At 37.2% G+C, this 22,013-nt stretch overlaps 1 protein-coding gene across 1 annotated transcript in view; it reads right to left on the bottom strand.

Moving 5' to 3' along the window:
• LOC140163446 (uncharacterized) overlaps positions 1 to 22,013 on the bottom strand; it is a 58,542-nt gene continuing 36,529 nt past the window's right edge. Inside the window, exons 6-11 of the mRNA XM_072186759.1 lie at positions 21,723 to 21,823; positions 19,626 to 19,702; positions 6,039 to 6,102; positions 4,647 to 4,834; positions 515 to 577; positions 1 to 21 (exon numbers count right to left, since the gene is read on the bottom strand). Of these exons, the coding sequence (XP_072042860.1) occupies positions 1 to 21; positions 515 to 577; positions 4,647 to 4,834; positions 6,039 to 6,102; positions 19,626 to 19,702; positions 21,723 to 21,823 (514 nt within the window). The remainder of the gene's footprint in view (positions 22 to 514; positions 578 to 4,646; positions 4,835 to 6,038; positions 6,103 to 19,625; positions 19,703 to 21,722; positions 21,824 to 22,013) is intronic.

The raw sequence follows: 22,013 nt of genomic DNA, 5'->3' as shown, positions 1-22,013 counted from the left end.
CTATATTAGTCTAGGTGCAGCCTATGAATATATTTTTACAAATTAGATTAACAAAATATTGGTTGTTGGTTTTGTTACTGTTGTTGTAGTTATTGTTGTAGGCCTATATATTGCATAATCAGGGTATAAATAGGCATACTAGGGCTATTATAGCCTATAGAAGCATTGATTTATTTCACAACAGATATCATCCAGGATAATTTTAAAATTGAAAATTTAGAAAATCCAAAGGAAAATTGCCAAAACGGCTGCCCACAATCACCCCCCCCCCCATATCAGCCCCTGGTCCTATCATCGTCGCCCCCTCCCTATCCCCGCAACATACAGGATGACTCACGAGCCGCGGTTTGTCCGTGGTCTAGTTCAGATTGATACACTATTGTACGTGTGAGTTCATTCTTTTCTGCATGGCTGTTTCCATTATTAACTTCCGCCCCTCTGGAATCAAGCCTTGAAAATCAATTGCATTTAACCTTAAGATGCTCTAGAACACATACATCATTTGGATACTTACCGCTTCTTCACCTTCAGAGAGTTTAAAGACAACAACAAACAGTACTCTTTTTGATAGGAAAACCTAAAAAAAGCATAAAACAAAACTGTAGATTATTTTCAAAAGTTTGCTAGGCTGAGAATAGCACAATCACAAACCCTATACCAGACAAATGAGCTGTCATTTTAAAGGTATCTAAGCTTATTAGGTCATCCGGAGGAAAAGACCTTTATGCATCGCGAGTCATGTGTCAGTCATTTGGATTGTGTGTATGTGGTGGGGGGGGGACAACATTATTATGTAAGGCTTTTGGGTAAAATATCATATTCATATGAACTGTTGAAATCCTATTGTAACCAAACTTAGGTCTATGGGAACCTCCATGTATTGGTGGTGTTCAGTTTCATTTCACATCACTTTTATTAGACCTTTTATAAGTGCAAAATAAAGGAATACAAGAGAGACCCGGATCAGCCGTCCTTATGCAAGAAAGGTGCAAGGTCATTACAAAAGTAACAAAGACAAACACTAATTACTAGAAGTGCAGTGGTCCTTCGACTATAAAGACAGGTTTTTTTTACCTTTAGCCCTAAAAATACATTGGCAAATTTGTAAGCAGCCCATATTATATGCATAGGCAAATGTCAATGCATGTTTCCACAGTGCGCCTCATCCCCCACTTTTTCAAAAAAGTTGAGATTTTTATACTACTGGAAACCTGACCTCAATCAACTAGAGGTTTGTTGTTACCAAGTTTGATCCCCGTACCTCTCTCAGATATCCATATAACGCAATTCTAAGATTTAAACCCAAATGACCTTTGACCTGACCCCTGCAGAATAATCCAAAATGTTCCCCTGGTCATGAGGTTTGTTGTCCCCGAATTTGATCCCTGTGTCCCGTACAGATGTGCAGATAATGCAATTCTAAAATATGACCCAAGATGATCTTTGACTGCAAAATGTTCCAAAATGTCCCCGGGTCATGAAGTTTGTTGTCACCGAAATGACTCTAAATGACCTTTGACCTGACCCCTGCAAAATGTTTCAAAATGTTCCCCTGGTCATGAGGTTTGTTGTCACAGAGTTTGAGCCCCGTACCCCTAACAGATGTCCAGATAATGGAATTTTAAGATTTGACCCCATATGATCTTTGACCTGACCCTTGCGAAATATTCCAAATGTTCCGCGGGTCGCGATTTTTTTTTCCACGACAAGGATGCGTAATGGGACTCTCATACACAGTTATATAGTGTACGCTCTGCATAGTTAAGTCACCGCCACTGGTACGCATAGTATTCGTACAAGAGACTTACCATGCTCACAACGATACCAGTGGTAGTGCAAGTCATGGTGCTAGTGAACCACGCTGGCCGCATGTAAGAATGTCTATTTTATTTATATAAATAGTCACTACATTCTTATGCGATTTCATAACAAATTAATATTTAATATATTGAGAGCATGTCTGCATTGCTAAAGAGAGCTAACATTGATCCTTTATAATGTGAAATCAAACCAAACGGTAAACTAAAAATCTGGAAGTATTTGTAATATTTTTGGGAAAAGTTGCAAGAAAAATCATCCCAACTTCATCTATGCGTACTGCAGTGCAGACTTGTGTATACTACGATCAAAACAGCAACCTTGATAATGCTGTTTGATGTAAATACTGGAGCCATAGAATTTGTGACCATGCATGTATTACTATTATTAAACTCAATTATATTTACATTTATCCATATTCGTTCTTTCCCTTCTTTCTTCAACTGGGTCTTCAACCTGTTGAGTTGAGTTGAGTTTATTTATTGACATTACCAAACATGTATACATGCACGTACACCCCAACAATCACAACAACAACAAAGTACATGTACATCAAAATATTCATACATGAGAATCTTTTAGGCCTACGTATCTCAAAAGTATAAACTGGAAGAATACCATCACATTAAATCGAGATGTAGGCCCCTAACACTTTCAAGATTGCATAGGCCTAGGCCCTGGTATTATGAAATATTTAACGGAAACATTTTAAGACTGATCTGATTAAAAACCTCATTTAATTTTCAAAGTACATAGGCCTACACAAATGCTTCGGCCCAGAGGATGTTTAAAGACATTCCCACAACCCAATGGGGTTTCTGACCTTGTATGTCTGGCTTTTGTACACATGTGGTACAGTTGATCATACATTGCATTGGGATTGTGTGCAAATATCTGGTGTTTTCATCCTATTATTTAACATTCAAAACATCGAGACTTAGGAATAAAATTAATGCAGTGGGACAATATGAATGTTTCCTGTAAGAAAATCAAATATCAGTCATAAGTCTCAACTTTTCTCAGTTTTAAAATTACCATTTTGTGTGTGTGGCAATGGGGACTTTGCCTTTAAAATTAGGTTATATTGATCAAATTTCCCAATCATAGTGCATTGTAGGAATGCCTTTAAGCCTCCTCTGGCTTCGGCCTGTGTGTGTGAGTATCAGCATGTGTGATGATACTACAACACACTAAAACAACTTGTATTACAAGTCACAGTGATGCGTGATATGATGTTGATACGTGGTAGCGCATGGGATATAGTCTCCACTGGTATCGCTGTGAGCATGGTGAGTCTCTTGTACAAATGCTGTTCGTACAGTGGTGGTCGCTCTATGTAGAGCGTATAATATAATAACTGTGTATGAGAGTCCTATTACGCATCCTTGTCTTGGAAAAAAAATCGCCCCCGGGTCATGAAGTTTGAGTCCCATAGACCTTTACAGATGTCCAGAAAATGCATTTCTAAGATTTGACCTCTGCATGACCTTTGACCCCAAATCTGTGAACACCCTAAAGGCATGTGGTAATAACAATGCATGCGTGCAAGTGGCATCACCCTGCTTTGTTGTTTGTGGCGGAAGAAGAAAGAAAGAAAGAAACAGAAATTGGAAAGAAACAGTAGACAGTTGTGACTTCATCAATAACTGTCTAAAAATACAAACATTTATTAACTTGGGTGGCCAATACAATATAGAATTTTTTTTTAAAGCAAAATTATGGTACGTTGAGCAGTGAGTGGTTCTTTGTGAGCATGATCAATTGAAAATGAAGATGTGATGGACAATTTGCTGATGCCATCACAAAATTGTTTGAATGAGACATGGTTAAGTTAGAGAATGTATTTGATTCTACTCTAGTTATTAGGGGAGATATATCCCCGACTACTAACTTCCAGAGCAACAATGTCACACTCAAAGCCACTAGCTTGAATATTACTTCTTTCTCATTCCATAAAGGAATTAGTCACATTTACAAGAAACATTTATGTGTTACTTTTGCATGAGTACTTGAAATATGTAAGTTTTAAAGAATTTGATTTTCCAAATACATCAGGTCATCTTCCTTTAACACGATTTAAGCAATTTCAAAATTTGATCCCAGTATCCATGGGCCCTGTATAAACTTATATATACTAGTAGTTCATGTCTATGCAGACTGCATTTTTGTTGATTTTAGTTGTTGACAAACTTATAATTGCTGACGCCAAGAGTCTGTTTTAAGTAATGAATATCCAGCTACACGATTATTGTGGAAACTCTCTTTCAATGCAATGATCCAAGCTCAGTGAAACATTTGATCCAATTTTCACTACCTAAATTTTAATCACATAATTTCACACCAGTTTCACAAAGCCACCGATGAAAAAGTGAGACCTGTACTTTATAAATCCTCAAACTCTACCTGAATGAGAACTCCCATCCAAAAATCACAATGCCCATGAACCTTTTTCTCTATTAAGCAGAGCCGTCATTGGGGATGTGTTACGTGTTATCCCGGTTCCGGCACTCCGTGTATCTGCGGGTACTGCTGCTCGTTGGAAATTTCGTGAAATTAGATGGCATTTGCAGATAAAGAAATGTGATTCATGAAATGCAATAAAAAGGGGACATTTTTCATACACTTTCATAGCTGATTAGCTGCAGTAAATTGTTAATCAAAACCTGACTGAAAAGCAGTCTCCCCAAGGGCTTGGGAACATGCATCTCCATTTTCATACCATCTGCTGCATTTTCACCCCATGTTTCAATATGCATGTAACCCTGCTTATGTAACAGGCACTCATTTCATCCTCCTATTTTTGGTGATATCTACTCATATTTACTCACCTGGTGCGTTATGTAGTAAAGATCTTGACCAGCAAAATCCCACAAACTTAGTTCTATATCTTCATTCACTTCATTACTTCTGCTCTCCATAATTGCCAAGCTAACTTGCTCTGGAATTGATCCTACTGACATGGAGAAAGCTACTTCATTTATGTCATTGCTGCTCTGCTCCATTGCCAAGCTTTGTCCTGGTATTGCCATTCAGGAAGTGGACAAAATTGAGAACATTTCAAATTACTAGCAAAGTTGTGATGAAATTTGCTCAGTTGCACACATTCACTTTGATTCTGGGTATTACTTTTAAACACCCACCAAACGAGTAATAAAAGTTCATTGACAATTTAGATACAAGTAAAAGATTGTCTCACAGGTAGGTCAAAACTGAAACCACCATTTATAGATATATTAAATATACAATGAGAAAAAAGATGCAATGTTGATAAGTGCAAGATATCTATGAGAGGGTGTTTAATGATTGCAGAGTATGAACAGAAACAGCTTTTGTTCCCCTTTACAACTGCCGAGTAAAAGAAACTGCTCTACAGATTGGTCCAAAAAGAGTTTATGCTTAATTTTCAGATTTCTCAAAATAAAATTGGGGTGACAAGTTGAAATTGTTTTAAGATATTTCTAAACTACAAGGTGGTATCATGGTAAAAATGAAGTTGAAAATAAAACTCAAAATAAGAAATATAGCGGCCATTTACAGAGAAATAGTCAAAAACCAGTTTGTCCACATGTAAGTCTATGACAGTCATGCATGTTTCATAGATCGGTATATGTATAGGGTGTCTCAATAAAAATGTCCATTTGGGGTTAATGTACCGCAAGTCTCAGACTATTGCAATATTTACTTACAGAATTGGTGAGCCGGTTTACTGTTCTAACTTGTTTGAAATTATCACATCACACAACATTATCTGAACAAAAAAATGATCTTGGGAAAGGAATCGTCAATCAACTAAGTTTGAAAACAGCGTTACTATTTTCTTTCAATAATTTTGTTGCCATCAAATAAGCTCTCTTGCCGAAAGGTTTTTGTTAAGAAAAAGGTAAGACTGAAATAAAGATTTTAAAAAGTAGAAATTGTCAGGATTATCCTCCATTTTGATATCAGTCATATTTAATAGTACTTATCGTGCAATTTCACGTTTGGACATTGAGTGATTTTTATGTGAGTACCAAACAGGTCTTTGAGCCATGAAAAAAAAGCAGTTCAACCTATTGTTTCTCATAGTCAGAGTGGTAATTTAGATGATAAATCCAACCACCATATCTACGAAACTTCTGAGGACTAGAAAATTTATGTTGTAGCACCAGTTGTGTACACAAACCAAGGAATGGGATTTTGTGCCTTAGTTCACTAAATTACCAAACTTAGTTTAAACATACCAGTCTGTTCTTCACTTGGTGACATTTGCTGGCTTTCACTGGTAGTTAATATTTCTTCTGGCTCCTGTCATGTGATAAAAACGGATTTTCCCCAAATTAGATGCCTTTAATTCTTCTTGTACCCATTTTTTAAAAGCCTTTCTTGACACATTCCACACTACTTCCGCTTTTACTTCTCTTTTTGACACCCACAACAATATGTTGTGTGGGACTTATGGTATGATGCAGATGGTTATATTAGTCGGTCAGGTTAATGTCCTTGCTTCCGGAAGCAAACTAGTCCACTCTGCTGCCGACATGCAATAACCGATTAACTTCTAACATGGTAGGATGATAAGAGTACAGTGACCTCATGTTCTGTAGCTTTGTGACAAGTTAGTTGCATATTTACAAACATTAATGAGCTTATTTGCATATATTTTGTCTTAATTTTTATGCTCTGGGTGGACAAGCAGGAAAGTTCAGTGCTACTGATGTGATATATCACAATGGTTGATATATTTTTCTTCCACTAACCAGGGAAAATGGCATGTACATAAAACATTACTCACGCAGTGGCGTACGCAGGATTTTGTCAAGGGGGTGTGATGATAAAAAACACTAAAATAAAAAAATGGCCGCGTAGTGGGCATCGCGTCACGCTTGCGCAACGCAGGGGTGTCTGAGGGTGATGTGCCCCCTCAGAAGTAAGAAACTTTTGGAAAATGAAGACCTAATTGAAGCGATTTGGTGGACAATTTTGGCACTATTAGTGTGTAAAATTTTAGTTTGAAAAAGGTGAAAATTTGTGAAATAACGGCACATGAAGCCTTTCGTGAACAAGTTTTTCCTCCAGGTGTAGGTCTATAAATTTAATATGTTAAACACAAATTGGTAAAGGTCAAAAGCAGAAGCAAAAATGGGCACTTGTTTATCCACTACGTGGGGGGACTTTTGCAAAACAAAAATGAAGACCTAATTGAAGCAATTTGGTGGACCATTTTGGCACTATTAGTGTGTAAAATTTTAGTTTGAATAAAAATTCCCTTTAAAGGGAAAGCCAGCTTCAATGCAGAAGATGCCTTGTAATTAGTTTGGGTGGTGGCATTTTAGGCTCACTCTTTTTTATGATCCATCATGTTTCATGACAGTCCACATGACAGTTCTGTCTTTTTGTCTTCTCTGCCTTTTAGGCTACCCTTAGCTCATTATTAATATAAAGAAATGCAGTTTTAAGTTAATTGGCTAAAAACTGCCATCCTACTTGCCTTATACATGGACATTAATTTTATATTAATTCGCAATTTATACTTTATATAGCACATTATAAAATGTATAAAGACTGATATTGTTCAATTATAATAGGCCTACATATATATAAATTATATACCCATATCAAAAATAGGCCCTGAAATAGCATCGAATTTTTCCCGTTGAAAAGACAAAACTGATGTTTAAGATATAAATATTATTATTTCATAAATGACATTTTGAGTCATTTTTATCCATAAAACGATACAGGATATAGGATATTTTTACTTTGACTTTTACGTCCATAAAGGTTTTAATCATGTTATCAATACACTCACATCACATGCTGTGCTGATCTCCAGGAGGTCTGCAAATGTAAATCTAAGAACGCCTGATAACAAGGATTCTATAATTTTCTTTCGTTGGTATGCTGTGGAAACTATTATAGGCCTGGCATGAACTTTTAATGTCATATTTCCTTCAAACCGTAACTTTTGAAATTCTCACTCGTTTTCATTCGTTGAAATGGCAAAACATACTTTCTTTTTCTTACAAATCCAATAACAGGTCTATTATATATTTTCACCATAAAAAGTTCCGCAAAGTAATTCAAACCAATGCTAGTAGGCCCCCTACCCCGTAATCTCTTTAGCAAACAAAGACGATCTCCGAATTAGATAGCCAGCTAACGCTGGCGAAAAGGCGAAAATTTGTGAAATAATGTCCATGAAGCCTTTTGTGAACAAGTTTTCCCTCCTGCAGAAGTTGGAAACAATTGCAAAATGAAGGTCCAATTGAAGCCATGTGGTGCATAATTTTTACACTATTTAAATCATTGCTTTAAACAGAAAAAAAGGCCTTCAATTTACACAATTAAAACCTTTAGGTATGTTGCCGAGGTAGGGGTGTGGGGTGTGACGATGTGGAGAGGTGTTGGTGTTAATTAAACATGTATATCCATGTCAATTAACACCTTTACGTACGTACATTGCCAGGGTAGGGGTGTGATGATGTGGGCAGGGGAGGGTGTGGGGGTTAACATGTATCAACAATTAACACATCTACATACGTTGCCGGTCAATACCGGGTATAGGGGTTAGAAAAATTTGTGTGGGGTTGTTAAGGCAGATCTATAGGCCTACGATAATCGAGATATATGTCCCCTATGCCTTGCTCTCTCTCTTTCTTTGTCTTCCCCCCATTTTTAACAGACCCAAGGGGGGTGTTTCACACCCGTAACACCCCACTTGCATACGCCAATTACACAACTATGACTCACTAATTTGTCTTTTTTTGCAAAGTGCCTCATCTGTCAAGTGGCATATAGCACAGTGATGTCACTTGCACCTATGCATTAATTGGCATTAGCCAGCGGATATAAGGTGCAAACAGATTTGGGGTCAAAGGACATTATTAAAGGGTCACTGTTGGTCTGAGATGAACTACATCAAAATCCCGGGATCAAAATGCAGGCTCTTCTGTCATAAATAACATAGCAAAATGTACACATGCATTGAGATTAGCCAGTGTCTATGGGTTGGTCACAAATTTGGGTGTCTATCTTAAAGGGCATTTCGTGATCCACAGCCTCATCCCCCACTTTTCTCAAAAAAAGTTGAGATTTTTATATCACTGGAAACCTCTGGCTACATAATGTTTATGTACAAAATATTTCTTGCAGATTAATTCGCTTTGCAAAGATATCGTGAAATTTGAATTTCGTTCTGGTGCATCCCAGGACCTACCACTGATCCCTGGGGTAGGCCAAATGCCATTGTTTGAGTTTTAGAAAAATCACCACCTATACCAACTTGGCTATTGCGTCCTTTGAGGTAGGAGAGTATCCAGGATCGCACGGCTCCATTAATGCCAAGAGATTTTTCAAGTCTATCATTCAAAATATCAAAATCAATAGTGTCAAAAGCTGCACTTAGATCTAATAATACAAGATAAACAGCTTTTTGTTGTCCAGTGCACATAGAATATCATTTTTCACTTTCAGAAGAGCAGTTTCTGTTCCATGATTAGGCTTGTAAGCAGATTGGTAAGGCTCCAGCAAACAATTTGTAGACATATGGGAAAACATCTGTGACATAACACATTTTTCCATAATTTTTGAAAAACATTTAATATTGGAGACAGGTCTATAATTTTTAAGTTCATTGGGATCCAGGGTTGCTTTCTTTATGATAGGGGTGACAATAGCTTGTTTCAAGGAGTTGGGAAAAGTGCCAGACTTTAGTGATATGTTAATAACTGTGGTTAAGGTGGGAATAATTGATGACATGCATTGCTTGAGTAGCCAGGTTGGAATAACATCAAGAGAACAATTCTTATTTGGTAACTTGCATATAATTTTTCTGACGATTTCTTCGTCTACCAAATTAAATTCTTGCATTGACTGTACTTGATTGAGTTCTTGAACTTCTGTATGTATTCGGATGTTATTACCATTTTTGTCCAGATTATTTCGGATTTTGACAATCTTGTTTTTGAAGAAGTCGGCAAACGAATCGCTAAGTTCTTTATATGAGTCACATGATGGTAGAACTTTGGCACCCTTATTGAGAAGTTTATTTATAATTTGAAAACCTGTTTGTTGTCAGCGGCTGCTAGTTGTTCATTATAATAAGTTTTCTTGGCTTCATGTATGAGCTTATTTACAGACGTATGTTGTTCTTTATAGGCTTTTCGGTTTTCTTCAGTGTCATGTTTTTGCCATTTACGTTCTAGACGCGGCGCTAATGCGACGTGCCTCTTTGATTTCATCATTGTACCAAGGTGATACTGGTCTTACTGTCCTGATTCGTGTTGTTGCTGGTGCATGTTTGTCAAGGACATCTTGTATGGTTTGTTCAAATAAGTCATAAGCAAAATCAGCATTCATGTTTTCATTTAGATCAAGTTTTGACAAATCCAGATTCAGATCATTTATGAAAGATGGCATATCAATTGTTTTATATTTGCGAGATACAGATTTAATTTTCTGAATTGGTGGTTTCTTTTTGCACACATCGAAATGTATAACATAATGGTCAGAACTGAGACATTTGCGCACATTGCAGTTCTTAATTATATCATCATCAGACCTCGTTATAACCAAGTCAAGAGTATGACCTCGTTTGTGAGTTGGTTCCAAAACATGTTGAGACATATTCAAACAAGATAAAATAGATATGAAAGATGCAACTTCAGATTTGGTTGGGATATCAACATGCAAATTAAAATCACCTAAAACTACAATTTTGTTAGCACTCATATTTACATCAGAAAGAAAATCATCAATTTCAGTTAAATAGTCCTTAGTCTTAAACCCATTTACAGTAGACGGTGGTGGCCTATACACTACAATATATTCTACACATCTTAAAACATCCGTTACAATAGCATGTTCAAAAGTTACAGTTTTAATATCAGTCCTTTTGATTGAGAGTTTCAAATTTGATCTGTACAGAATTCCAATTCCTCCATATAAATCAGTTTCAGTTCGTGGAATATTGAGGAAGGAATACGATGGAGGTGTGAGTTCTCCAATTATGACAGGGTCATTTTCACATAACCAGGTCTCCGTTACAAACAATACGTCGATGTTATTTTCCAAGACAAAGTCATAAACAGAGATGGTTTTGTTCCTAGTTGATCGGGCATGCTCTTGCATGATGCATGATGTTCGGTACTTGTAAATATCTGTTTTCGTTAATGTTAATATCAATGTTGCATAAAGAATTATTGCATAAGGAATTCCAGCTGGCTTAAAAATATTCTCACACACATTAATGTTTTTGGAATATTTCCAAGAAATTCTAATGCAAAGTTTAAATTTTTAAATACTTCACAACATTAATGTTGCATGGTATCAAATACAGTGTTGGAGGACTCGGACTCGAGTCCGGACTCGAGTCCTTTTTTCAAGGACTCGGACTTGGACTCGAAGCTAAGGACTTGGACTGGACTCGGACCCCAAGGACTCGGGACTCGGCTTCGAGTCCTCCTCGAGTCCGCAAAATAGGGTCTTTTTAGGTCTTTTATTTTCGTTCATTGTAAACTTCTTATGCTTGATCAATGATCACATCACATGATTAATTTTTATTTTACATGCAAATAAATTCAGCTTGTAAATAAAAGAAGGCCTACAATCAAAAAGCAAGATTGCTTTCAGATATATCTTTAATTGGTTAAATGGATTTTAATCATATTCGTTTGTTTTGACATGACTGCTTTGTTAGACGCAAGTCTAGAATGTACATGAATAATAATAATACTCTGGGGCACTCAAGTTAAATTTTGGTAGGGGTGTACGGCGCCGAACTTTGGGAACTATAAGAGCTGATTTTGGTGCAAAATAGGGGCTTGATGAACTGAAATTTCAACATTTTTGTGGAGGTCTAAAGTTGGGCCAAATTATAGGCTTTGGAGCTAACAAATTCAAAATATTTCCAAGTTTGAGCTAAAGACCTACAATTTTCAGAGTGTTAGTAGGCTCAATGAACTGGAGCATGATGCAAATGTGTTAAGGGACTGCCGGAGAGCCTGAAAAAGGACCCCTGACTGCACCTTTTGCCTCTCTAAAACACAAGCCTAATAAGTTACTGTGAGTCTGTGATTATACTCTGTTTCTAAGGTATGGTACCTAAGGGTAAATTTTTTTTGACCAATCGAAAGGGAGTGTGGAAGCAATTTTTGGCAAGCCGAGAGGGGGGAACAAGCAATTTTTGGCACATATGGGGTACCGTTCAAATAAAACGCTCTAAAAAGGCTTAGAAAATAGTACGGAACGCGGAAACGCTTACATAATACAGATTTCCCTGCTCGCTGCACTTGAAACATAATTATCTAAACCATTTAAGGTTTGTAAATTGGGATCCCCCAAAAAATGGCATGTGTAAAGCGGTGCAAAGATTTTTGGCAGGTCGGGAGGGGTAAACGATTTTTGGTAGGCCGAGAAGAGATAAGCATTTTTGGCAATTTCATCCCTCCCCGGGCTCAGCATAATTATTGCACAGCCCCAAAACAATACTAGGCATGCTAGGTGGGACTAGCAAATTATGTATTTACAAGAAAATAATATAGAACTAAAATTCTGGTTAAGTATAGGCTATATCACGATGATAAAGTATTGGTGAAAACCCGGGGCTTGAATTTGATACATAAGGACTCGGACTCGGACTCGGACTCGAACATTGAGGACTCGGACTCGGACTCGGACATCAGAAATTGGCAAGGACTCGGACTCGGACTTGGACTCGGACACCAAGGACTCGGACTCGGATGACGAGGACTCGACTACAACACTGATCAAATATCACACGTACAGCACTTGATCATTGTCATTCTTGGCTCAAATGTTAAAAGTTAAAATATAACATATTTGCACAACCTAAACTTAAAGTTGGAAAGCTTCCAATTGAAGAAATCAAAGTTTTCTCGGACAAACTGTTATTCATCTTCAGTGAAAGCATGAATAACATAACACCATCGGATTATAAAATAGATGATGTGGACTGAATTTAATGAGATACACAAACGTTAGGAAGCGGTGAGCGAGTATGAAAAGGTGCCTGTTGATCAAACTTGGAATGAACTGCATTAATGCGAGCATTATATAATCGTTAATTTCTTAGCAACCAGTCAACCGAATCAAATAACATTTTCATATGTGATGCACAATAAAATAGGCTATGCGCTATTTATATACTAATAAAATAATGAGCTCTGTGTGTCTGTCCGGCAAGGCGTTTACGCCGCTTGACCGATCGCTCCAATATTTCGGACATAGATGGCTACCGGGCAGGCGCTGTTTATCGGGTAGTTTTGAAGGTCATCGGAGGTCAAGGTCAAAGGTCATGGATTTCAAACTTTGTCCGATTGGGCCCAAACTTGGTGGGTAGAATCCTTGATAGGAGGGGAATATATGCGCAAAATAAAATCGAGGTCAACCAAGGTCAAAGGTCATTACGGAGGGGGTCAAATTTCAAACTTTGTCCGATCGGGCTCAAACTTAGTGAATAGGATCCTTCATACGAGGGGAATATATGCCCAAAATAAAATCGAGGTCAGCTGAGGTCAAAGGTCATTACGGTGGGGTCAAATTTCAAACTTTGCCCGATCGGGCTCAAACTTGGTGGGTGGAATCCTTCGTATGAGGGGAGCATGAAAAACATATGGAGGTCATCCTAGGTCAAAGGTCAAAGGTCATGGATTTCAAACTTTGTCCTATCGGGCTCAAACTTGGTGGGTGGAATCCTTCATATGAGGGGAATATATGTGCGAAACAAAATTGAGGTCAACCGAGGTCAAAGGTCATCTAGGGGCTACATTTAAACTTTGCGCTATTGTGCTTAAACTTGATGAGGGAGCATGACAAAATTACATCGAGGTCATCCGAGTTCAAAGGACATCTGGGGTCAAAAAGTATCTCTATCATGCAAATGGTGCCCTTATAGCTACAGGGCTATTACAGCTGCAGGTGCACTAGTATTTTAAATATTTTGATTCTGATATCTATTTCTCGACTTACGTTCAATTTTATTCTCTCTGTAATTTTTTCTGGGACACCCTGTATTGGTCTCGCTAAGAGTTTAAAAATATTGGACCTCTCCGCTGCCTTTCCCCTTTGAGCTATACCCCAGATTTTAAGTTCCAAGTTCAGCTATAACACCTGCTCTACAATGAATGCACCAGCCGAAATATCATGTCGGTATTAGCTACAATGTTATGAGCAGAACTCTAAACATCCTGGGGGATATGACAGAATGCAGTGGAAGTAACTCCTGGAATATTGCATGTTGGGAAAAAGGGAAAAAGAGTCTGTATCATTTCCGCTTTGTTTGACCCCACCTGAGAGTAAGAGTAAAATTATGCTATACTTAATAGGGGTCACTGACGTGACATACTTGATAAAAACACTCGTCTGTGAAATTATGTTTTTGTTAGTACATTCACAAGTTTGAGTCCCCTGTTCTGAAAGCATGGCTACGTCACTGCTGAAAGTGACCCCTTAATGACCTTGACCCCAAATTTGTGAATACCCAATAGACTCTGGCATTACTTGACTGCTATGTTATTTGACCCCAAATCTGTGAACACCCCATATACGCTGTCTAATGTCCATGCTGCATGTGTGCAAGTGGCATAGCTGTATATGCTGTTATTTGTGGCAGCAGTAGGCTAGTCAAATTAAGAAAAATAAGGGGTTAACCCACCACTAATTGCAACAGAATCCATTTAATCACCATTCGTTTCAGAAAAGCATATTTAATAACACATCAAAAGTCCCCCAAAATCCAAGTTCCAAGTAGTGGAACAGTGCTTATAATTTGCATAAATCCAAAATGGCCACTTAGACAAATCTTTTTAATAACCATACCAATGTATATCTATCATCATAAGGATTCAGAAAATGTATAGTTTGACCAGTATCCAACATATAGTTCTTGAGTTATAGGAAAAAGGTCAAAGGTCAAATTTTGGGCCCACAGGCATTTACAATTGAATACAAAAGCCACCTAAGTCCATGCGAAATTATTTTGAAAGAAAAACCTGTGTATCATTTTAATTCCTTCAGTTAGATTTACCTGGTCAATATGGTAAGTTTTACGTGCAAATGGGTGGGTTAAACTGTATTAGGTATAACGATTAGCATTTCAGGGACTTCGTGGGGTTCATTTTAAATTTTGGACTTAGGTGGTTTTTGAATCATATACAAAGACAACAATGTTAGAATGAGATTACCACTAGTAAGATAATACAAAATAAAGCACACAGGTATGTATAATGTTGATAAGCATTCTGCCATGTAATATAAACCACACACTTTCCTTTATTAAACCCATTTTTTGTTCAAAAGTCATTCTCCAGCAATGAATGTGTTACAAGTGGACTTTTATACATACTGGATTTCAATCAATGTGTTACAAGACTCAAATCATGGAATTGGGTGATTCTTTCATACATGCTATTTTTCACATGCCCAATAGACACAGAGGATGAATTTGAGTTGTTCTTTCTAGCATATAACAGGCCTATGTATAGCAACAATTTCCCATGCTTAACTCAATTTGGCCAAAGTATGGACTTAGGTGGCTTTTGTATTCATATATTCAATTGAAATATGGTCCAATTTTAATTCAACTGGTCTCAAATTGATCCGTTGGCAAAAATATATGGAAATGATATAAGTTGAATTGTTTTGGATGTATTGTTACATAGGTAACACCTCAATAGGTCAAAGTCAACATGGCTCAATGTGATTTGTTCTTCTTTGCCATGTTATCAAGGTAACAAACCACCTGAAACATGGTAAACTATTATTTTTATTGAATGCTTTCGCAAGCGGAACAATATGATTCCATTTTTAATGAAATCAGAGAATTTTTCATTTTTGTGGAGTCCAAATTTTGACATTTGACCTTTTCCCCTATAACTCAAGAATATACATCGGAGATAGGTCAAACTATACCTTTTTGTCTCGCCTGAACTTTGTTCAGGATGGGACTTAGTAATCACTATTTCTGTCTGTCCGTGTGTGTGGATGTGTGTGTGTGTGGGGGGGGTGTGTGTGGATGTGTGGATGTATGTGTGTCCGTCCGGACCTGTATCTGGGGAACCATAAGACTTACGGCGACGCTACTTGGTGGGAGGAAGGGTATTCAAGTTTGCTCCGTAACCGTATGTTTTCGGTGAAAAATATGCAAATTAACATAGCTAATTTGCATAATTTATGCGAAAATCAGCGCAAATTGATAGCGGAGTTTGTGGACAGACTATCTCAAGATCCGTCAGGCGCATGGTAACGAAACCTGGTGACAGGAATGATACACACCTGCTGATCACCTGATTAGTTTTTCGGCGAAAAGTATGCGCATTTAGTTGTTAATTTGCATAATTTATGCGAAACGATTCTAAAAATATGGTTGGAAATCTGAAGAAATCCGCTTATGGAGCTGTATCTGGGGATCCGTAAGATCCATAAGCCCTATGATTATGAAACGTGGTAGGGGGTAGTATGACCAGAGGATCTCAACCCGATTTGATTTTCAGCGCAAAATATGGTAATTAAGTACCTAATTTGCATAATTTATGCATAAAATGCAAAAACCTATTTTCTCGGAGACTAGGGGTCGCACGTTGTTCAAACTTGGTGGGTGGGTGCATCTTCACCCCAGACAGAACAAGTTTGTATTGGTTAGTGCGTCAAGGTCACCCGAGGTCATCCAGGGGTCATCTGAGGTCAAATGACTAAAAACTGTCGTATGGGCACGAAACTTGGTGGGTACGGTCAACATAACGTGGTAGGGGGTAGTATGACCAGAGGATCTCAACCCGATTTGATTTTCAGCGCAAAATATGGTAATTAAGTACCTCAGTTGCATAATTTATGCGTATTTGATGCGTATCAAGCAAAAAAACCCTGTGAGCAGCTTATCTGGAGATCCGTATGGGGTACAGTGACGTAACTTGGTGAGGAGTAGTGGGGCCAGAGGTTCTTGACCTGATTAGATTTTGAGCGTAAAATATGGTAATTAAGTACCTAATTTGCATAATATATGCGTAATAAGCAAAATACCTTATGAACAGATTATCTGGAGATCCGTGATGGGGTACAGTGGCGTTACTTGGTGGGGAGTTGCGTGGCCAGTGGTACTTTTCGACCTGATTAGATTTTCAGCGCAACATACTTTATCCAATTTCGTGAGGTCAAAGGTCACATACAAGGTCAAAGGTCAACTGAGGTCACCAAATCTTTTAATAACTAATTTTCAACTGTGCATCACATATCCAACTAACAGCTTGATCGATCATGTAATTAAGGAAATATGACGACTTTAAGATAGTCGCTTTCCATGTAAAGTATAGCAAAGTAGCACCACTTTCAATGAGTGATAACTGGTAAAGGAAGCATCTCTCTGTTTTGATTTATTTCATGAAATAGTTCTTTGGTATTGCCAAATTTGATTTTTCAGCGCAACATACTTTATCCAATTTCGTGAGGTCAAAGGTCACATACAAGGTCAAAGGTCAACTGAGGTCACCAAATCTTTTAATAATTAATTTTCAACTGTGCATCACATATCCAAATAACAGCTTGATCGGTCATGTAATTAAGGAAATATGACGACTTTAAGATAGTCGCTTTCCATGTAAAGTATAGCAAAGTAGCACTTTCAATGAGTGATAACTGGTAAAGGAAGCATCTTTCTGTTTTGATTTATTTCATGAAATAGTTCTTTGGTATTGCCAAATTTGATTTTTCAGCGCAACATACTTTATCCAATTTCGTGAGGTCAAAGGTCACATACAAGGTCAAAGGTCAACTGAGGTCACCAAATCTTTTAATAATTAATTTTCAACTGTATCACATATCCAAATAACAGCTTGATCGGTCATGTAATTAACGAAATATGACGACTTTAAAATAGTCGCTTTCCATGTAAACTATAGCAAAGTAGCACTTTCAATGAGTGATAACTCGTAAAGGAAGCATCTTTCTGTTTTGATTTATTACTTTGATGAAATAGTTGTTTGGTTTTGCCAAATTTTTGGAAGGTCATTACGGGGTCATCTGAGGTCAAGTTATTAAAAACTGTCGTATGGGCATGAAACCTGATGGGTACAGTCAACATTTCAAGCCAAATTTTTGGAAGTTCATTTTGGGGTCACCAGGGGTCATCTGAGGTCAAATTATTAAAAACTGTCGTATGGGCTTGAAACTTGGTGGGTACAGTAAACATTTAAAGCCAAATTTTTGGAAGGTCATTTTGGGGTCACCAGGGGTCATCTGAGGTCAAATTAGTGAAAACTGTCGTATGGGCATGAAACTTGGTGGGTACAGTCAACATTTAAAGCCAAATTTTTGGAAGGTCATTTTGAGGTTACCAGGGTCATCTGAGGTCAAATTAGTAAAACTGTCGGATGGGCATTAAACTTAGTGGGTACACAGTCAACATTTAAAGTCAAATTTTTGGAAGGTCATTTTGGGGTCACCAGGGGTCATCTGAGGTCAAATTAGTAAAACTGTCGTATGGGCATGAAACTTGGTGGGTACAGTCAATATTTAAAACCAAATATTTGGAAGGTAATTTCGGAGTCACCAGGGGTCAACTGAGGTCAAATTAGTAAAAACTGTCGTATGGGCATGAAACTTGATGGGTACAGTCAATATTTATAGCCAAATTTTTGGAAGGTCATTTCGAGGCCACCAGTGGTCATCTGAGGTCAAATTAGTAAAAACTCGTATGGGCATGAAACTTAGCACGAGGGGTACAGTCAACATTTAGAGCCAAAATTTTAGAAGGTCATTTCAGGGCCACCTGGGGTCATATGAGGTCATATTAGTAAAAACTGTTGCATGGGCATGAAACTTGGTGGGTACAGTACAGTTACCATCAGCCAGATAATCGTGCCCAGCCGATAACCGCCAAATTCATTTACCTCTCTACCAACAGTTATCGCAAAAGCAGGCGGTCACAAAAGCAGGCGGTCACAAAAGCAGGCGAGACTCGTGGTTCGAGAACCGCCTTGTCTGAATCCTTATGACAAGAGCAACACATTGGTATGGTTTTTCTACTAAGATTTGACCAAATTTGAAATTTCACTGCTGCATATAAGTGGCCATTTTGGAATAATGCAAATTAGGCCCTGTTCCACTGCTTGGATTTTTGGGGACTTTTGATATGTTTTTGGGTGAGCTTTTGGGAGATGGACACATGCAAAATGGATTCTGTTACAATTAGTGGTGGGTATTTTTTTTAATTTGACTAGCCTACAGAGGCATTTTGAAGGTATTTAGTAATTTCTCAAATTGGAAACTCCTGTTAATGACCTTTGACCCCAGATCTGTGAACACCCCATAGACAATGGCTAGTGTTAGTGCATATGTGCCTCACTGTGCTATGTTATTTGTGGCAGGAGAAGTATTTTGAGCTGTAAATCAGGTTGTTACCCCTCAGCAACCTTTGACCCTAAAAGGGCCATGTGACATGTGTGGACATGTTCAGTCATGCTTGTGACTAAGTTTGGTCAAATTCGGTCAAGAAATTGAAAAGAAAAAAAACCACAGTTTTAACTTACTCATGACTGTGTTATTTAGGCTAAGCATAAAAAAATCAAATCCCTAAAAGGGATTTGTTAATTACTGTATCTTTCTCTATAGCTATTTCTTTTTCTTAAGTTTAAGTATGTGCATATAAGAAACTCTTGTGTAACTTTTAATTTCTGTAGATTAACATGTAGATTAACATAATGTTTGTTATAATTAATTTTGCATTTTTACCAGCCCTATACAGCAAATTCAAATTGACAGCCGGATAGTAGAGAAAAGTTTACAAAATGCACGCAAACACAAAAATGGAAACATACCTGTTCAGAGGAAACTAGATTTTTCAATTCCTCCTTTAAGCAATCAGCTTGAGCATTAATATAGATCTTATGAGGGTCTGCCAAAAAAAAGAAGATATATTCAAAGTTTTGCTGTCTTCCATCAGGTAGAAATTGAGAGCTAGGAAGTTTTAATAATTAATAGTCAGAAATAACACAAACTAGTTCACATCTGATTTCACCTGTCACTCACACTCAGATTGTTGTTTGATTCCTTTCGATGATACCTATCCTTGTTACATACTAGTAACCAATCACTGGCTGTGAATAGTTTGATTGACCGGTGACAGTACAGACTAGCTAAAGCAGTGTCTTACTTACGCATCCATGTGTTCATGTGCATTCCTTTTCCATTAACTATCCCTGGAATTATGGGGAAAATCATGTTTGTTTATTTACTCAAATTTTCTTGGACAACATAACAAAAAAAATTCTTCATTTTTTTATATTTTATTTTATTTTATTTTTTATTTCACCAAAAATTGTTTAAATTTGTGCAAAAATCAGACTTTTCCAAAATTAAGCATTTTTCAACAATTTTTGATGAATATTTCTCAAAGTGGGCAAGATTAAAAAAAAAAACCCTTTTGTTATGTTGTCCAAAAAAATGGAGCATTTTTGCTAAGTGTTTGCCATTCTAAATTTGTATACTTATATACAGACTCGATATTTAGTATGGAATATTTTTTTGAAAAATATCAAGACTGGTCTGGAAGGGGTCTGCATAAACCGCACAGGCTAAATATTAATTGGGGTGTGTCGGGAGATGGTGTAAAATAATTGTTTGATAGAAAATGTGCTTTCCATGAGTTTACATTATGGTTCTCATAATGTAGCGAATCTGCCTAAAATGGTGGATTTATTTTTGAGCTTTGTGGGGGACACAATTTCGGACTTTATGCAACATTGCTCTGTTATTATCAAATTTATACGGGTTTGAGGTGATATTTCCTAAACTTCGTCAGCAATTGGCATTCATCACAGTTGAAATACACTTGCAATCGGGAGGAGCTTAAAATACGGCTTTTTTTTAAAGTGGTACGTATTCTGAGAGTTTGAATGGCCTCAATTGGTTGTCCAATGAACTCACGCTGTTTTTTTGTGTACAGTAAGTTTATACCATTTGGCCCCAGGGGGCTATTCAAAATTTCTGAGTGCGTACCACTTTTCAGAGCCATATTTTTTCACGGCAGTGAAATGATGCCATTTTACTATACACCTGATCCGTGAACTTGTCTTTTTTAAAGACAAATTCTTGTTAAAGCTCCTCCCACTTTCAAAACTGTCAGATTACAAGTGCATTTCAGTTCAGACAAACACTTACTGGTATTTAGGTTCAGTAAATATCACCTCAAATCTCAATAAATTTGATAATATTAGAATAATGTTGCTCAAATTCAGAAATTTTACCCCCATAAAAATCAAATTCAGTCTCCCTAAATCTGCCATTTTAGGCTAATTCACTACATTATGAGAACCATAATTTAAACTAATGGAAAGCACATTTTCTGTCAAAAGATTACATTACACCATCTCTCGACACACCCCAATTAATATTTATCCCGTGCGGTTTATACAGACCCCTTCCAGACCAGTCTTGGAATATTCCATACTAAATGTCAAGTCTGTATATATAAACTTATGAGCCTAAAAGATTCCATAGTTCCATGGATAAGAAAAAGACCTACAAATTTTAGGCCTTTTGGGGACAAAAATGAATATCTTCAATATTAAAGGTCAAATAATGGATGGCTTTTCCTCCCAGAGCTACATACACTTAAAGTATATCATTAGATTTATAAAGTTTACTTTGATCATTTTCCATCAAATTTGTATTATATTTCGAAATATTTGATATCAGAAGGACATTCCTCATATTCAAGATGTAATTTGGTGTGTGATGTGCTCTCAGCCTAGGTCCCACAAAAAATCCTGTGCAAACGTTGCAATCCAATTCCTTAAGACTGGTCTTAACCCTGGAATTATGGAAACCTTTGAGCCTCATACCTGCTAAATTGTTGGTCTAAAGTGTATAAGTATTTAAGTTGAGTGCCCCCGGGATTTTAACATCACATATACCTCTATTTGGGACCTCCTTCCAATTTGTCACATGACAGACATCTATAGTACATCTGGAGGATGGGTCTATGCTTTCTGTTGTTTCTTCATTCTGATTAAATCTGAATAATATAATATTAAACATTGATGTTATCAAAGAACGCAAACATGATTTTTTGTTGTTGATCATTTCAATCTTTATTGCTATCATTAAAAAACAAACTTTAAGCACAATGATTGAAAAGAAAACACATAAACCAGACTAGAGAATGGAGAAGACAAAATGCCATCCCCATATCTCCGCAGGTGCAT

This window comes from Amphiura filiformis, chromosome 11 (assembly GCF_039555335.1).
Source record: "Amphiura filiformis chromosome 11, Afil_fr2py, whole genome shotgun sequence".
Classification (NCBI taxonomy): domain Eukaryota; kingdom Metazoa; phylum Echinodermata; class Ophiuroidea; order Amphilepidida; family Amphiuridae; genus Amphiura; species Amphiura filiformis.
This window is presented reverse-complemented; position numbering and strand designations above follow the sequence as displayed.